The sequence below is a fragment of the Poecilia mexicana genome, unplaced genomic scaffold (assembly GCF_051168715.1).
Source record: "Poecilia mexicana isolate PSO_F unplaced genomic scaffold, ASM5116871v1 scaffold_10, whole genome shotgun sequence".
Classification (NCBI taxonomy): domain Eukaryota; kingdom Metazoa; phylum Chordata; class Actinopteri; order Cyprinodontiformes; family Poeciliidae; genus Poecilia; species Poecilia mexicana.
The window spans coordinates 17,318,478-17,337,075 of record NW_028263379.1 but is presented as its reverse complement, the minus strand read 5'-3'; the positions used below and the strand labels follow the sequence as shown (position 1 = coordinate 17,337,075).

The 18,598-nt window shown below is 42.8% G+C and overlaps 2 protein-coding genes across 3 annotated transcripts; one reads left to right on the top strand and one right to left on the bottom strand.

Annotated features, from left to right (window-relative positions):
* Nucleotides 1–241: 241 nt before the first annotated feature.
* Nucleotides 242–3,511, top strand: ttc9c (tetratricopeptide repeat domain 9C). 2 transcript variants are annotated; one of them, XM_015007925.2, is made up of 4 exons: nucleotides 242–290; nucleotides 1,042–1,396; nucleotides 1,498–1,680; nucleotides 2,938–3,511. In XM_015007925.2, exons 2-4 carry the CDS (start codon nucleotides 1,063–1,065, stop codon nucleotides 3,093–3,095), a joined length of 675 nt encoding a protein of 224 aa, XP_014863411.1. In that variant the 5' UTR covers nucleotides 242–290; nucleotides 1,042–1,062; the 3' UTR covers nucleotides 3,096–3,511. The 2 variants fall into 2 exon arrangements, with proteins under 2 accessions (XP_014863411.1, XP_014863401.1); XM_015007915.2 differs by having other exon boundaries at nucleotides 249–366.
* A 2-nt stretch (nucleotides 3,512–3,513) lies between these two features.
* Nucleotides 3,514–18,213, bottom strand: LOC106930337 (uncharacterized). Its single transcript, XM_015007802.2, has 4 exons — nucleotides 17,321–18,213; nucleotides 9,547–9,766; nucleotides 8,931–9,179; nucleotides 3,514–8,171 (listed from the first exon to the last, which is right to left on the bottom strand). The coding sequence occupies exons 1-4, from the start codon at nucleotides 17,558–17,560 to the stop codon at nucleotides 5,662–5,664; spliced, it is 3,219 nt and encodes a 1,072-aa protein (XP_014863288.2). The 5' UTR covers nucleotides 17,561–18,213; the 3' UTR covers nucleotides 3,514–5,661.
* Between the last annotated feature and the right edge of the window lie 385 nt (nucleotides 18,214–18,598).

Genomic DNA, 18,598 nt, shown 5'->3' with positions numbered 1-18,598 from the left:
CCGTGTGTGTGTACAATTGGTCTATATATTCATATGAAAAATTATATAACCCAACTTGTATCAAATTCAATAAGTATGGAATCCAATTTCAACCACAGTCTAGTGTGTAAATTCTGACTTTTAGTGTGAGATACTTTCTCATACCTTTAGAATTATTATTTCCTGAACATTACCACTAAAACTCAAATGACATAAAATGTGGACAACGAACACTAGAGGGCAGCATCACGATTACCTGTAGTGCCAGAGTCCAGAAGAAGAAGAAGAAGAAGAGCCGGAAGCAAAAATAGGTAGACTGGCGAGCTGAGATATGTTTGTCATTTTATAGAAATAAGTTTTTCTTTGCATTTTAATTATCACAATAAGGTAAGACGATTCAATTGATGTTACTCCCCAGTCTATTGAAATATGAATACTCTTGGAGATAGGGTTTGAGGAGCCGAAGCTAGCATGTGAACACTAACTCAGCTGTAACAGCAAACTGTTAAAATCCGTTATGTTTTCTTTTACTGGTTACGGGGAAAATAACCCGGATTGAAATGATTAAAGGAACCTAAACGGACGATTTGTTTACGCACACACACTCACACAGGTGTACATATGCATTCTGCTTGAATTACATTTCTGCTGTTTCCTTTTTACGTTATCATGATTCAATACCAATATTATGCTATTGGAATTAACTGGTGCAGTGCACTTCCCAGATTGGGAGTGGGTATGTTTTAATTGCGGTTAGGGTGTCATGAATTAATGCAGTGATAGATTTTTACCCAAAAAGACGGGAAGGAATGTTTAAAGGTGACTTAGTTTACAGTATTGTTTTTCTTTTCCTTTGATACATTTTGTTTGTATTGTCTGTATCTTGATTGGGCAGAACAATGAGTATATTATAGAGGAGTGATAAGATTTATTTATTTTTTCTTTAAACTAAGTGCTATGATCACACAGTATTATTGGTGACAAAATAAAACTTTAGTTTAATGATTGTCTATTTCTCTTTACAGAAAGTGATTAATCACATTTCTCCTCCTCCTCTCACAGCTGACCAGCAGCACAGCAGAGATGGAGGCTTTTGGAGCAGATGATAATCCTGATGTGGAGGGGGCAGTGGCAGCAGAAGCGGGTCCTGCTGGACACAGGGAGACTTCTGCCAAGCCCGTTTCGGTTTTGCTGGAAGAAGCATTCCAGTTCAAAACTAAAGGAAATGCTTTCTACAAGCAGAAAAACATTCGCTCTGCCATTGGTCATTACCACCGCGCCCTGCTGGTGCTCCGAGGCCTCGACTCCACTGTGATGGCACCAGTGAAAGGGTTTGGACCCGAGAAACCTCCTCTCTCACTGGAACAGGAGGCTTTACTTAGAAACATACAAGTTGACTGCTACAACAACCTAGCTGGTATATAAACATCAGGACTAAATAAAGCCAGTAGCTGCTCCAGGTTCAGCGTTTCAGCTGGAGAGGTGGATGTATATTTGAAGCCCTTTTGTGTCTTTTAGCCTGTTTGCTGCAGAAACAGAAGGTGGATTCCACTCGGGTCCTGGAGTACAGCCTGCGGGTGCTGCAGTGGCAGCCAGGAAACGTCAAGGCGCTGTACCGGGCGGGGGTGGCCACTCTGGAGATGGGAGATGCACAGACAGCCAAACAATACCTCACCCAGGTCTGCAAAGAGCAACCAAATGGTAGGAATGGAGCCATGGTGGGACATTCAACCACAGCAGCTTTAGAACTATATCTGATGAATGATCATTTATCGATAAAAATCAGCACTTTAGAGTGGGTTAGGATGACACAAGAGACACTAAACGGGGTTTTCTCTATTACATGACTGCATTAAAATTAATAAAGCATGCAGACATAATGCTTACTAATACACAAAAAAAGCTCCGGCTTAAATAAAGAAGATCTAAGATCCATTCACTAAAACAGAAAGCTAATTTCATTGAGAGACTGGGTAGATGTGAAGAGAATAAAAATACTTCAATGAGTACAAGAGAGAATGGCCACAGAAATAAAATAATGAACCTGATTCTTTAGCTTTTAACTCTATGTAGTGGAAGTTTAGTCATGACTTCACCTCATTAACCAATGCCAAATAAAAGTACTGGTTTAAAATGCTTGCTCTATCTTATATTTACCATCTTAAACCTTACAAGTAAACAGTTCTATCAACTTAGAATTTTTAGCCATAAAGGGCACATTTTCATACTCGAACCAAACTGTGGAGGAATAAAAATTTGATCAGATTAATGCTTGCTAGTTTTTTGTCTTATTTCTTCTGATGAAAGTAAACTAAAAGCTGACCTTAACCAAGAAAGGGATTTTTTTTAGTTACAGTCGAAAGCCAGTAAGGTGTTATATGCAGTGCTCTTCAAAAGTATTCGTAGCCCTCAAACTTTTTCACAAGTTTTTTAGAGATGCATAGTGGCGTTAAGATTGGAATCAGCCAATATCTGTTTGATAAGTAAAACGTGGCTGCTATAAACAACCAATCTTTATTTCCATCTTGTTGCTGTTTGTGTCTCTGGAGTCTGGTTATGTGATAGTGATGCAGCAAAGGATTGTGGGTTATTTAACTAAAGATGAGAAGCAATGTCAGTGTTGTAGTCAATGTATGTTTTTCCTTCGCCTTCATATTTATGTGCTAGTTTGTGTTGGTTTTGAACATTAAATTCCTATAAAATGCCTGAAATTCATGTTATGTTACAGATAGCAATGTAAAGAAATTCAAGCAAATACTTTTCCTCGACTATAAATTAAAAAATACAAGTAATTTACACACTTAATTAAAATTTTTTAAAAATTACAGTAATAAAAAAAAATCATGGTTTGAATTCAATCATTGTTTTGACTGATTTGATTTCACCAGATGTTTGGTCTAATTTTGTCTTGTGGGATAACGTAGAGCATGCTGAAACTGCTTTTATTTTCTCCCACAGATGCTAATGTGAGGAAGCACCTGCAGAGGGCAGAGGAGAAGCTAAACCGGGAGCTGCAGAAAGAGAGAGCCATGTATCAGGGCATGTTCTCCTCCAGCTCAAAGGACGGCACAGGGGAGAGGGTTAACCCGCCAAACAGAGCCGGTGACGGAGTTTAGACGGACTCAGTGTGCCAAACGAAACCTCAACCTCAGACAGGACCACCTGAGAGGAAAATACACACTTGTTGAAAAGTAATGCTGACAGGTTTTTGAGTTTGAAGGAGAAATAGGAATGTTAAGGTTTCTGCAGATTACAGACCGCTGGGAAGCAACGAGCAGGACAGTAAACATGTCACGGCTGAAAATAGAAAGAAGAGGACAGAAGAGTTAGTTTCCTAGCAACATGAAAATGAAGAAAGTCAAGTAATCTGTGCTCATGAACGTCAAAGTGACTCTTTATGCACTACCAAAATGCCTCTATGATTGTCCCTTCAGTAATAGGAATGTTGGTTTTTGAGTTTTCCAGAATTTTTTTTTTATTTAAAAATCTAGTTTGTTGTCTCTTTAAATAAAATGCACATATTTTAGACACACATCATTTATCAGCTTATTTTATTTCTCATATGCCACAAATTATTCTCATACAACTCTTCATTATTTTAATAATTCAATATTCATTTCAAAGTCCTGAGCAAAATATCAAGTTAAAGAGTATTTGCTTGGTTTTGGTCATCATCTGGCCAATGTGATTGTACTTCAGAGGCTGTATTGCCAATTATTAAAGAATATCACATCCTCACAACAGCTATTATCACTGAACGAGTCACAGAGCAGCATGCAGAGCGGGAAGTATGTGTGCACACATTCATTCTCATGGTTACAGGGGAGTTGGGGCATTATGCAACTAAGCTTTTTATAGCTAGTAGAGTTAATATTCAGAATGATAAAACTGAACCACAAAAGCTTCCCAGAGTTGATTTTTTTTCATCTGATTTTGTTGAAACATCAAAACGCTCCAGTAAAAACACAGATTTAAAATATTGGGTATTTCCTCCATTGCATTGTTTTTTTTTTTTTTGTTTTTTTTTTAAGTTATTCGGTCAGTATTCACAAACATGAATTGGTTATTCAGACAAACCTGGGTGAAGATGCGTTAATATTTTTATTGCAGTAGCACAGTTCTATTCTAAAAGATAAGAAAAAAATTATTTAACGTGATTTACTTTTTTAAGTAATTAGGTTAACTTATGGTACTTTTTGTAAATCATCTCTGAATTTAAACAATATTACTTTTAGACAGAAGTTTACAGTTTGAAACTTAAAGGTTTGTTAATATCAGTGCCAGTACATTTGTTGGTTTCCCTAAAAATCAATTAAATTTAAGCATATATCATTTTGTACTAATTTTTATTTTATGCTGATCAAATGTTCTAAGAGCCTCTTAATGCAAATGCATCACCTATTTTTCTAAATCATAAACACAAAATGTTTTGTGAATTTTTTTATTTTACCAGCTCAAATTAATCTTGCAATATTTTTGTGAAAATTATTAGAATGAAAACATAAGAATAGTTTTATGGGTTTGTTTTATTAAAGGAAAGCCATTAAGTTTCCAAATATCTTTGGTAGTTTCACTGATTTTTACTTTCTGAACTGTTCTCAGCAAGAAGGAAAAGATTTGGGAAACTTTTGCTTTATTTAGTCAAATCAACTAAATGCAGGTTTGGGTGAAGCCAGGTATGCTTTGGAATTAAAGTCACTGAAAAATTACTAAATAGAAAGCAAAAATTGTGACTGTTATATAATCTTTGTGTTGTTACTAATGTTCCCCATTAAAATACATACATTTGTCCAAACATTTGTTCAATTTTAAAACGAAGTCGATCTGTATCAACTGCCTAAAATAGCCGGACAAATATGCATCTTTCTTCTCCAATAAATATATTAAATTTAAATGTTTGGTGTGAAATTGTGCTGCTGCAATAAAAGTTTTACTCAGCGTTACCAGGAGTCCCAACAAATAAGTTTACTGATCCAAAACACAAGCTGTTTCCGTTTACCATATAATTGTGCAATTTGACATTTTAAAAATAAATTTGCTTAATGGAAACACGTCAATTTCGAACAAACTCATTTGTTAAGTTTTGCCGCTACGATATGGTGTTTTTTTTTGGTTGTATCTAAAATGGTTTATCTCACAAAACTGAACTAGATAGCTTATTTGCGTCACACAAGTCACATGATCAAAAACCGGATGTTGCCACCGGCGCAAACCACGAAGAAGAAGAAGAGGAAGTGGTTGGATGATCAAGGTGCGGGAGGTTTTTTAATGACTTATGTGAACGAACTTATCCATGTGTGATTTTAATTGCCTTTCTTATTTAGTGGAGTAAATAAGAAAGAGATTGTGTTTTTTTTTGACATTCTCGAACATTTATAATGGAAACGCAGCTACAAAGTAACCCATTAGCATTTTGTCGCTTTTTCCTTTAGTTTGTGAGGATATCAAAAGTGGCAATATTGGTTCAAATTTACCAGATTATTAGTAGAAGGAATGAAGATATTGTAATGGCAAGTTGGAAAGACTGTGCCAGAGAGGATCTTTCATGTAGATCCTAAAGGCAGCATCAGAGATCTGAATAATCAACAAACAAAACTAGATGGCACTTCCTTTACATCAGATATAATACTAAGCACAAACGGTGTTTTGAATGTAACATGAGGTTCGTTGGCTGTACAAGTGTCACTTCTTGGATGGCTTTCGTTTGAGACTAAGAGACCTCATGGAGCCGAACACCTTCCTCCCCAGATCCCTCAGTGACCGAGAGCGCTGCAGCGGCAGCCGTGGAGGAGGGGAAGGGGAAAACGACGGCGAGGACAGAGACGAGAGCGACTGGCAGCTGCCCTCCAGGCTCTGGGAGCGAGACAGGTTGAAGAGGCTGGCGGTGGAGGACAGCCGTTTGTGCTCCTCCGTAGCTCTCAGCAGTCTGACGCCTTCGTCTCTGCTTGTGCCGCCCTGTGCCACGTCGAAGGAGGAGACCCAGTGGCCCCTCTTCGCCAGCTCCTCCCTGTGGCTCCGAGGCACCAGCAGACCCTGCGACTCACTCCTGAACAGAGCCCTCCTGGAGAGCCGGAGGCTGGAGCTGCGTCTCTCCCCGTCATCCTTCCCTCTCGACCTGGAGAAGACGGGGGAGTGATCAACCTTTGGCTTCCTGTCGGAAGATCCCTTGGGTCGTCGGTGCTCCCTCCTCCAGCTTCCGATGTTCCCCCTGCTCCAGCCATATCCATACTCGGCTCTGTCCATCTCCTCCTTCTCGGTCTCAGACTCTTTCCTCCACAATCGTCCCTCAAAGCCCCTCCATAGTTTGCTGGAGGACTTCCTAGGTGTGTGGGGCGCCTCCTCAGCCCAAACAGAGCTGTAGTCCTCTCTCCTGGCGTAGCTGCTCACAGTAGCGGCCCTAACCAGCTTATGAGAGGCGTGTTTCCCCCTGTAGAGCCCGTCTCTCTCCACCTTCTTCCACCTCCCCCCACCCTCTCCTCCTCCCCCACTATGTCGGAGCGAGCCACCTCTTGGTTGGAGTCCTCCTTGCTCCCAAGACGAGGTTCGGTTGTTGTGTGGCAGGGAGCACTGGAAAGGGGAATCCCGTCGGAAAACCGAGAGTGGGGTGGCCCCCATTGGTGATGGCTTGAGGGGGCGAGGAGGAGAGCGAGCCCTTGGGGTGGGGTGTGAAGCTGGGGAGGAGGCTGTGGAAGAGGGAAGATCAGACGGAGAAGGGATGTGCTGGTAGTGGCATTGTGAGGAGTACTGAGGCGGGGGAGGGATGTGGACGGACTGGTATGGGTGAATGGGACTGTTGGAGTGTGAGAGAGGAGGGGTGAGGCTGGACTGAGACTGGGGGGAGTGGGTGACACTGAGGGAGAGCTGGATCGGCCGCTGTGGGGTGGCTTCCATCAGCCTGCCGTAGTCAAGCGATGGATCCCTCTGTGGAGTCAGGTGAGTTTTACTGTGGCTCCTCACCGCACCCGCAGGATCCGTTTGGAAGCAGTCGATATCCAGCTCCACGCCTTGCTCCATCAGTCCTACCACCACGGCCCGAGACAGACCCGAGAGGCGCGAGATCTCCCCCACCATGGGGGAGTCTTCGCTCAGCTTGGGACTGGAGCAGGACTCTTGGATCAAGCTGCTGCGCTGAGATCCAGGAGCCGATCCCGTGTTTGACACAAAAACTGGCTGTCCCACCTCAGGCGGCGCGCCGGTGCTCCAATCCAACGAGCGACAGAAGGAAGACGACCCAAACCCGGGAGTGGCTCCCGAGCTCGGCGGGACCTCCAGGGAACTGCGGTGGCTCAGACTGCTCGGACAAGTTGAGATCCGAGAACGAGACCTGATTCCTGGGGTGGGAGTGGCAGATGACAGAGTCTTGCAAGATGCAGTCGAAGTCATGTTTACATCACTGTTTATGGCTCCACTGCTGCTGTTGTTGGCTGCGTCGGCAGGTCCGCGGTTAGAGTTCAACCCTGGAGCTAGGTTCAAGTTGAGGTTGAGATGCAGATTGATGCTTAAATCTTCTCCGGTCGCTGAAGGGAGATTACCCAGGTTGATTGAATTCCTGGTGGCCTTTTTCCCCATAGCGCTGAGGCTGACTCTGGCCGAGTTTCCCAGCAGGGACTTGCAAGGAGTGGTGCTTCCACCTGGCTGGGTGGAGTGTGTATTGCGGCTCTCAAAGGCAGATAGAGATTGGGTGGAGCCGTGACTTTTACCAGGAGTACAAGGACCTCTCTGCGGGACTGGAGCAGGAGCAGCAGGTGACGTGAGATCGGAGGTGGAGGAGTTCACCCGCTGGTGGTACTGGCAAGCCAGCCGAGCGATGTACTGCTCTAGATGGGTGACAGAGACCGGAGTGGGAGGATGCTGAGGCAGGAGAGGGGCAGCGTCAGGGTTCGCTTCTGCCGTCTCATCGTCCTGGACTCCTTCAGAAGTTGTGGAGGATGATTGTTCTTGGTTCAGGGAGGTAAAGAGGGGGCTCTGGAGAGCAACGGCGTGCAGCGGGCTTGGATAAGAGTAGACCTCTTTGGTTCGACGAGACACCAGGTCTGTGCAGTAGCAGGGGTCCAACTGGGGCTTCAGCTGCACAGAGGAGGGGGATGAAGAGGGATTTAGAAGGGGGATAATGAAGGAAACCAGGGAGTCACCGACCACCGTGCAAAGATCAGACAGAAAGCTGAGACCAGAGGCATCAATCTCCTGAACAGCTGTAAAGACAAGAAGAAAAACATGAATAAATACAGTTTTATAGTTTTCAGTTAAATCATCCAGGTTGTAGCAGATTTAAGCTTGCAATAACTATTACATTAAAACAGACTTCAATGTAGATTGAGATTTTATGTGATGGACTAACATAAAGTTGAGAATTAATGTAGTGACAGAAAAATTCACCCCACTTTCCTCTGATACCCCTAAAAAACGTCAGTGCAACAACTCACCTCAGAAGCCTCTTAGCTAGCAAAAGACAAATCTATTTTCTGTGAAAGCCTGAGGTTTGCTAGAGAACAGGTGGGAGAGTCTTCAAACATTACAATTATGGCTGAAACGATTAATCGGATTAATCGTGATGTATCCAATTTAGTAACTGATTAATTGTTAACTGGAGAATACAAACTAAAACATCTCATTTGCTGAAAGAACAACACACTGAGTAATTGAGCCAAAACATTTTAGCTGCAGATGTATCATTTGCTATAAATGATCAAGCATACCCTAAAAAAACCTTTATTGTATTTTAAGCAATAATATGTTTATTTTATTATTTAAAAAGTATCTGAGTTATTAATTTGTATGAAAAGTCTTAAATGGTTAAATAAAAAAAAATGTGTCCATTTTTTTGTCCCGTTTATTGATTAATAGTGGAAATAATCAGTAGAATAATCGATTACTACACTACTTTGTGTTTGCCTATCACATAAAAAGGTCAAGGACCATGGATACTTTTGCAAGACCCTGTAAAAGTTCACCTGGATCATCTGGAGCAGGTGCAGTCGGATCCTCTGCTGGTTCGGTTTCCTCTGGGCTACCGTCCGTCGCAGGCTGCTGCAGCTGCACTACACCTTCTGACCACAGGGTGTCAGTGTTGTCAGCAGAAGCAGGAACTTGTTCCCACGACTTTGGGGGTCTGGCAAGGGTCACCGGTGCAACATGGGCAGCTTCACTGGACACGGAGTAGCAGGAGTCCGACAGAGAGCTCCCACTTACAGAGTAGAAACCTTAAAAATAGAAAAAGGCCGTTTTTACCAGCGTAGGTTTAATTTTTAGTTAAAAATGCATCACCTCTAGATACCGAAACATTATTAAAATTCCAGCAGAAGGGTGTGCACTGACTGCTTAACTAAGTGTAAGAGAGTGCCAGTGTTTATGACTTTTTAAACAGTTTGACAAAGACAGTTAAAAAAAAAAGTAGAAACTGAACAAGTCAGGGCCAAGTCACCCAGAGTTCAAGTAAATAAACCTAAAGAAAGATTGTGGTTAATGTTTAATGGGAAATCTCTCACTTATACCAGAAGGTGACAAATCGTCGGTCATTATCTCCCACTTCTGCGTCCGACGGGGTGTGTGTTTTGGGTGTGTATTTACCTGAACTGGGTCTGGAGTCGCTGTCCAGGTGAACCACGCCGCTGGAGTCCGGGGTCGGAGGGGAGAGGAGATCTGAGGAGGCGTCCCAGGAGAGAGTGGACCACCGGGAGTTACTCCCCCTGCCAGATGAGGACTGGACGGTCACATCCCCCGAATTACTGAGACACTCCTCTGGACTGCTCTGACAGCCGGACCCCATTGTGTTTGAGGGGGAGGCAGCCTGAAAAAAAGAAAACAAAAAACAAAAAGAACAAAATGAGATTAGTTGCTTCGAAGGAGCCAGGCTGTCTTGTAATCTTTTAAAGTGGTCCTAATCAATAGTTGTTCAGGCGTTTTGAAACTTTTTTTTTCCTGCTTTTGCCCTCATTTTCTGATCTGAACCATGACAACATATATTGCAACTTGTGCTCAGGAAGCTGAAGAAAGAAAGTGTGAGACCTGAGGAAGTTTTTAGTACAAACGTACACCCAACAAAAAGCAGGTTAACTTTAAATAAAATTCAGTTTTCAATTCCTTTTGACCCATTTAGGCACCAGAAAAAGCTTTAAAATGTTTTAAAATTTTAAAGGGCCACTGTGCAAGTCAGAGCGGAGACTTGGTGCTAAAGAAGAAACACTCTCAATTAAATTAGTGTTCACATGCAGCTGGCTGTACTCTTTATAGTGCTCCCTATCAGCATCCAAGATAATTGGATGTGTCATCTTCCCATGAAAACTGGTTCAAACATGCCCCTACATTTAGATGTCAGGCAGCTTTTTACACACACATTAAGAGCCTCGTCTCTAGAGAAATACGAAATCAGCTTTTCACACAGTACAACAAATAAAAATCAGCAGGATTAAATAACACAGTGCCTTGCAAATGTATGAATCCCTGAAACAGTTTTAGAAAGAGCAAACACGTGGAAGGAAGAACTCTGGTCAGCAAAGCTGTTTTATTTTGACCAGCAAACGTTACGTATTATGGAAATCTAACACACCATCTTCACTGTAAAACACAGAGGTGACAGCATCATGCTGAGGGGACGCAGCCAGAAGTTGATGTTGAAACTGCATGAATATATATTTTTTTAATTTTCTGATCTTTTTTGTTTTTTCAGATAAAAAAAAATGATCTGACATCTTTTGCAAATTTCAGATAATTTGTAAAAGAGGAAAAAAAGAAACTGGAAGCCATGTACAGTTTTCCCTTTACTTCATATTTTATATTTATTGTGGGTCAACTATGTGAAATTACAATAAAATACGCTGAAAAAGAAAATTATTGACCACTACAGACAAAAAAACCCCCAATTTGAATTAAGTAGGACTATTTGGAAACAATTGGAGCGCTATCAGGAGTAGAAAATATAACGATCACCCTGAGAAACTTCAGTAAATAAAGACAAGACTGAAACTGACTAATTTCTGCTTTATCTTTTGAGACTTCACCAGAAAACAAACTGAAACCCTCCTCAACTATTTAATGAGCTCACTTTGCATGTCGATACGGTTCAGAGACGCACAGATCTGTGAGAAGAGACGTGTAGGACCATGTCTCCGATGAGGTCACTCCACTCTGAGCAGAACAAGCAGGAATAACAGCTGTCAGGTTAGCAAAGTGCCTCCATTTACCAGATTAGTAATAGCTCACTAGAGTAAACCCCCTCACCCTCCAAATCCCCGACCCGGCCCTCCAGGAGACCAGGCTGGAGCGGCGGGATGAGTCCGATCGAGCCCAAACAAGAGCAACACTGTGAGTGGTTACTGAGGAAACAATACAGGTAGTGACTCACTGCTGGGGTGACAGGAGACGAGGGGCGGGTGTGGGTGTGTGGGGGGGTTTCAGCAGATAATGGGAGAGGACAGATGATGTAACAAAGAGCAGTCAGAGCGGCAGAAGGGAAGGAGGAGGGGACGGACGGGGAAAAGTGGGTGAAAGAATGTCAGCCTCTGATCCAGCTCAGGTTTACCCCCCTCTCCTCTTATCACTTTGCTAACAGCTCTTTACGTTTCTCGTGGGTGACCAAAACGAGTGCGAGAGACATGAAAAATACAAAAAGAGAAATAGAAGAGTGAGTCACTGAGTGAGTGAAGACAGAGGAGGGAGGGAGGGAGGGAAGAAGCGGTTGCCGGGCGAGGAGAGAAGGGCATCTTGAAGGAGCCCCACCTCCCCCCACGCTCCCTTCGACAAATAATCCCCGCCGCTGCCGCCACCATCTCACCCACTTCTCTAATATCCTCAGAGCCCGCTGCCCCCGACTCACCATAGCTACGGCTCTCTAACTCTTGCTCGCTTCACCTCCCACACAGACTCAGAGCCGCACAACATGCAGGCCCGAAATATTTCCCTCATCCTCATCCCTGCCATCCGAGCCATGAAAACACATCTGAGCCTGCGTTCTGGGTTGCTTTAACCCAAGTTTCAGCAAAATAACCCATTAGCATCTGCACAAAAACCATCCTGACATCATAATGCATTGCACATTATGGGGTATAGTCTTACACAGTGATCAGATTATAAGACAGCAGAGGGATAGGAGGTCAGCGCTGAGCTCTGTAATATGATATTGCTCCATGTGAGGGAGGAGCTCAGCTCCCCGTTGGAGCAATTTGCAGAAAATGCGCGGGTCGATTGGACAATAACGCAGCTGCACATGCAATTCACCTCCTCCTAACAGGTGCGTGACGTCACCAGCGGCACAGCCTGAAGAAGAGTGATCACAACGATGATGATGATGCTGTCGCAGGGCGGAGAGCCTTTATTTTGTTGTAACTTCCATGCAGCGTGTTATTTATTGTTTCATGCATTATTAATGTCAGATTGGAATATAAAGGCGGCCCACGCTGCGTTTCTGCGTTCAGGCTGCAGATGGAGAACCTGCAAGGATCAACGTTTCAGAGCTACTCTGTTAGCTGCAGAGACTCCCTCCCAAAAACCCCCAGAGGCAAAAAGAAATAAGAGAGACAAAAGACGTCTCACTCCACAAGTCAGAGTAACGTCCCTCCCATGTAAGGGGACGCTCTCCAATTCCCTGTTTTAGGACACAAAACCCTCAATAGAAGCATAATTGTGAGACGGGGCTTCATCCCGCAATTATCCCTATGACTGGTTTGTTGTCTTGATTAAATGTTGAACATTAAAATAATTTGCTCCAATTTCACTCATATTCAGTATATATAAAAAAGAAAATGCTATAAACTCTTGAAAACCTGAGGAAAAGACCTGGCTAGAGATACTTTAATAAGATATTAACACGATTTGTGTGTATTTTTCCTAACAAAGTGCAACGCTAATAATTCACAATAATTTCTGCGTGCAAAGTCAAGAAATATGTTAAAGAAAATTAATAAATGCAAGCAAAAACAAGGCAGTGAGGTCAGAATAGCGAAACACATCAGTGTAATTATTATGAAGATTATATGCTGATTTATCCAGCACGGAGGATGAAGTCGGGTTAAAACTGGCTTCAGTAGCTTTTACTTAGCCGGCCTGGCAGTGAGATGTGCTCAGGAAAGAAACTGATTCATGTATAAGGCTTTTTGTAAACTACTGAAAGAATAGCTTGCTGATTTAAACTCCTGTCAACACTAAAGAAACTGTATCTGTTGTGTTGTATTGCTTATTTTTATGGTATTGTCTCTATTTTCTAGGCAGTAATGTTTCGTTGTCTTTTTCTGTTTAGTCCTGTGTGATTGTCTCATATTCTTGTATTTGTTAGCATTTTTACCATCATAGTCAGAGGACCATAGGTGAAAAGCTCATTATTGTGGGTAAAAATAAAGAGCATTTCTAGACAGTAGTTACAGCTTTACTTAATAATAAAATATATGGATGGCAACAAATGTTTTCAAATCTTAAAACCGTAGGAAATTATTCATTTTCTGCTTTGAGAAACTTTATGCTCACAAACAAAGCCTGCAGTTCATGCAAGATTTTTGTTGCCACATTAGCTTTGCAATTTAACTTCAAGGTCTCATTTCTTTTAGACATACAGAAACAAAAAGTGTTTCCAGAAGAGAGACTGCTTCAAAGGAAAAGTTCGTCCTTCTCACTTTCAGAAATCTAACACCTAATTCTCCTCCAGCAACGGGGGAAAACATCAGTATTGACCTTTAACCTTTGGAATCTCAGAGCCACACATCCATTTGACATATTTCCTTCAGAAAAGAAAAACAAATTGTTTTTGTGTTTACAAAAAAAAGTTAGATTTACTCTGCTGCCCTATATCATCAAATATGTGTGTTTACTCTGTTTTACAGAGAGATGCTTCCTGCAAGTTTCTTTTCAGTCTGTATGCCTTTTATATTTTGGTTGATTTTTATTTTTAGGTTTTCTGCTTCTAGATTTAAGATTTGCCCTTTAAAATTAGTGAATTTATTATAGGTGGACGCATCCCCTTTTCATCCAATGCAAATTAAGAGAGACTCTGCAGCGTGTTCCCTTCATCTCTCTGTTTTATCTTCGGAGGGAACGCTTATTTTTGCACACAGAAAAGCAACAATGAGGATTCCAACTCGGCCTTGACACCCATTTCAAAGACGAGAAGAGCTGCTTCAAGCTGCTATCAAGTGAGAAAAAGTCAAAAGATAAGAAGAAGCATGTTTCAGTCACAAAGCGCACATTTCCTTCCTTCAGCCAGCGTTGTTTTGGAACAAAGTTATTCTTCTGGAAGATCTATGTCAGACCAAAACCCTGGAGTAAATAAGATTCTTTTGAAAACCAAACCCACAGATTACAACATACAGTAAATGACAGAGACAAATCTGCCACCGCTGCACTTTAAATCTCCCTTTTTCTCTGTAATTTCTTTTCACCTAATTATGGTCCTCCCTTGCAACAATTACAACCGTTTTTATTCCCGTTTATGCAAACGTTGCATAGATGTAAGGAAAGGGCCTGACGGGGGCAAAGGGCAGAGAGCCAGGCCGCTCTGCCCGGCCAGCAGCTCCCCCTTCGGAGGTGAGAATGATAGCTGCTGCCCGGCCTCCCCGCAGGATCCCTCCGCACCACAGGCGGGGAGGGAGGGGGATGCCACGGAGAAGATGTTGGCTGGTGGGTGGCGAGGAAGGCTGCACAGAAGGAGACGAGCTTCCATCCAGATGTCCACTCTCAGACCTCGCACTGTTCAGAAATCAAGCTTCGAGATGCGACTTTATCGTACCGTTGCGGCCACAAGCAGCGCTCTGCAGAGGAGATCTCGTGTTTATATGTATCAGTATTCTGCACGCTGCTGACTAATGCGACTCACGGTGTAATAACAGTTTGTTCAAAGTGACCGTGATGAAGTATCAGCTGCTCAGGGTAACGGCGAGATGGTATTTATTGTAGCCACCGGCGGCTGATTCCTTATCTAAAAAGAGAAACCTGCAAACACGGAGCGGCGCTGTAATGTCATTGCTTTGTCAGATCCAGAGATAATCCGGAGATAATCCATGACGAACTGATCCACCACATCCACTGCTGTCTAATTGTATCCTCTCTGAGGTTCAGCCACAAAGACGACGGCCCTGACGGTGAATTTTGTCGTGAACAGGAATATACCTGCATGGAGATCTTTTCACAGAACTCGGCCACTTTGCAGAACAGGAAGTTCCCAAAGCGAGAAAAGGAAAAAGTGAATTTATTACTGATTAATCTGCCTAAGCTGCAGCTAAAAAAAAAAAAAGAAATGTTTGGATTTTTGTCCTGGGAATTAATCGATTGCTGGAAACAATCCAGAGGTTTTTCCTCCAAAGCAGCGCAGCGATACGCTTTCTGTCCAACACAGTGAACTCAGAACAAACAAAAGAAAAAACAGAAATCGATGTATTCCTGTTTTTGCCAAGTCATCCATTTTTAAAAGAAGGATATCACAAAACAAAAAAAGGCAACAGCATTTTATAACCATACAGTAAATCCAGTAGAAGTTACTTTTAAAAAGCTCTTACTGATTAAAAAAAAACATAAAAATGCATTTTCTAAAGCCAAGCATCAATAATTTCCTTTCAGCTACAAAATATAAGTAAAATATGCAAATGTGATATTACTGCTGAGGATATCTGTTGCAAATATCCCATGTTTCTCACTTATCTCTATCTTTTCTGTTATCATGAGGTTCTCATCGCTCTCCATGACCTTTAACGTTAATAAATCTGTGTCAAGTGTGGGCAAACAGGGCAGCGAAAGTCCATCCAACTGCAGAGCGCGAACACACGGCACACAGAAATAACTTAACAGATATCTACCAAAGCTTTGTGGCTGCAATCTGATATTGTGATTCAGCATATTGTACCTTTGAATACCTACTTATTTTTTATTTTAGATTAAAAATGAGATGTTTGCGATGGCATCAAGAAATCAACCAAAAGTCAAATTTTTTTTTAACATTTTACAGACTACGTCTCCGTATTTTTAACTGGAGGTTTTCCTGCAAATATCCACCATCATCTTTCCGTCATCAGCGAAATTGATGTCTGTAATAGTTTACTGATCCATGGACAGATTCCTGTCCTGCATGTCGACCCACATTGTCCTCATTCTCAACACGAAAACAGCAGCATTTATTCCAGGCCGAGGCTTGGAGGAAAAGGGAAACAATTTAACATTTTTATGTAACAAGAAAACAGAGCAAAACTATGAAGTTCACAGAAAATGATATTGTTTTCCAAAACAAGACATTGTTTTCAACATTTTTACAAACAAAACCCCTGAAAAGTGTGGCTCGCATTTGTCCTCTGTACTGCAGCCAACTTCTGAATCCGTCTGTGTGTGATTTAATCTCAGGATGAATCCAGCTGTTCTGTAAAGGCTTTGGAGGTTTTTATACAACAAAACAGCATCTTCATGACGCCAAGCAACATAGAAAGTCATTTAGAAAGAAAACTAACACCTGAACACGCAATCCCTCTAAGATCCTGGAAAAAGACCTGTTAGAAGTTTCAAAAGACCTGAGAGCAAAGCGGAAATTCACCTTCCAGCAGAACGAACACAGAGGTCCTGGTTGATTCCTAGAAAGCTACTGTAGATGCATCCTTTCTCAAAATCAAATGAATGGCTCGTCTCTGCAGAGCTGAATGTTATGCTGATGACGGGATTCAGACATTTGGTTCAGGTGTGCTGGATCAGGGTGTTAAACCTCAGGCAGTGCTAGTGATGCTTTCTCTCCAATATCAAGTCATTTTGCATTAGAAAAAAAAGCAGCATTTTCAGTTTTTACATGTGCAAAGCTGATAGAGACAAAACCCAAAAAGCTGGCAGTGAATTGACTCAGAGGGGCTGCACACACGTTCAAGATTTTTATGTAATCTGTGCCGTTTTTTCATCACTTCACAGTTACGCATCACTTTGTTTTGAAAAAAATCCAGTGAAATCATCTCTGTTCTTTTATTGCAAAGAACTTGATGTTTAAAATCAGTTTAGCCATAAAGCTCCAATGACCTGAAAACTGCTGAGTGATGGATCAGTCCTTCTTCTAGCCTCTTTAGATTCAGACAGGATGTTAAAGTGACCTTTAGAGTCGAGATGGACCAGCAGGGTCTGCTCTCGACCTTGAAGCTGGTTCTGGTTCCCCTGACCTAAATGACATTTGCTCCATGTGACCGCCACTCAATCTAATAACCAGCCTCCATGCTCGGATGAGCTTTGGCTCGGTCTCAATCAAGCGGCTCCGTTGAGCTCCAGGCTCAGCCTAAAATCCGCCCACTGAGCCGCAGAGGGACCGGCTCCTTGGCAGATCACCGCCAACTCGCATTCATATTTAATAACCCCGTCATGTCGCTACCCGGGCTACGAGCTGACAGACGCACTGACTGACCTGTTGCCTGCGGGATGTCGCAGAGCCACGCTCGGTATCCGACGCGGCGCTCTCCGCCTCCTCCGCCCGCGGCTCCCCGGGCGCCCGCTCCCTCAGCGCGGCGTCCACCATCTCCAGGTGTTTGCGCCGGAGCACCTCCAGCTCCAGAACCCCCGCCAGCGTCGCTTTGAGGCGCTCTCCGATGCGGACCCGCTCGGTGCCCGACCAGAGCGAGTTTACGCAGCCGCGGCGTGCGGCCATCCTGGGAGACGGCGGCGGCAGAAATGAGGCTTCGGACCGGGATTTACGGTGCAGCTCCGGGTAGAGCCACGCAACTCCGGACGAACGATACTAACATAGCTTTAATTGACTGAAATGCAGCCCTGTCCATCTGCGCAGAGCCGCGCAGCTTCAGGCATCTCTCACCCTGACTGCAGCCAAACTGGAACCAATCAGTCCAAACCCTCAGCAACTCATTCCTCACATCGGTCCCGGGCTCGACTTTCCTTTGACATCCTCCGGTGTCCCTATCAGCCCGCTGGACTCCGTGCGCCGCGTCCCCAATGAGACAATGCAACAGACGGAGAGGGGAGATACATGTGGGAGCTGGCGGCGGAGAGGAGGAGCCACTGGTCCGGACCTGCGTACGGATTGGACGGACGGGATTTTCGAATGGACGCACAGAAACCTCCCCGCATGTCCGACTATAGTGTGCAGGAATTTGACCACAAGTAACAACAGAGTAAGCTGTTTGGAGAATCTCTTTGTTAATTCATTTAATATTACATACTAATGATTTGACTATACCTCCCCTCAGAGGTGGAGTCTAGTGAGAATTGTACTCTCTATACCTGGCTGAATAACACGCTTTTCAGTCTCTCTCAATTAAATAAAAAAACAAACAAACAAACTTTAAAGACTGTTTAATGAAAAACACAACGTGCATATATGCCGTGAAGTCAAAGGAAAATTTTACATTTTCTGAAAAGTGTGGCATGCATTTGTTTGCCCTGATTAGAGGCGCGCCATCCTGCATATTTTTGGCATAATGTGATACCAAAACATGGCTGATATGTTTGATATCAATGCTGACTTCTAAACGTTTTTTTTTTTTAGTTTGATATAAAACTTCTGACCTTCAGGTGTTTGTGCGGTTTTTCCTCAGAGTTGTTTTGTTCAAACCTCAGACAAAATTTAGACGAAGTTTACAGGTGTCTATAAAATACTTAAAAGACATATTAACAGGATTTGTGTCCCTAAACAAACAAAGTGTAAAAAAAATTATCATTTGAAAGCAAA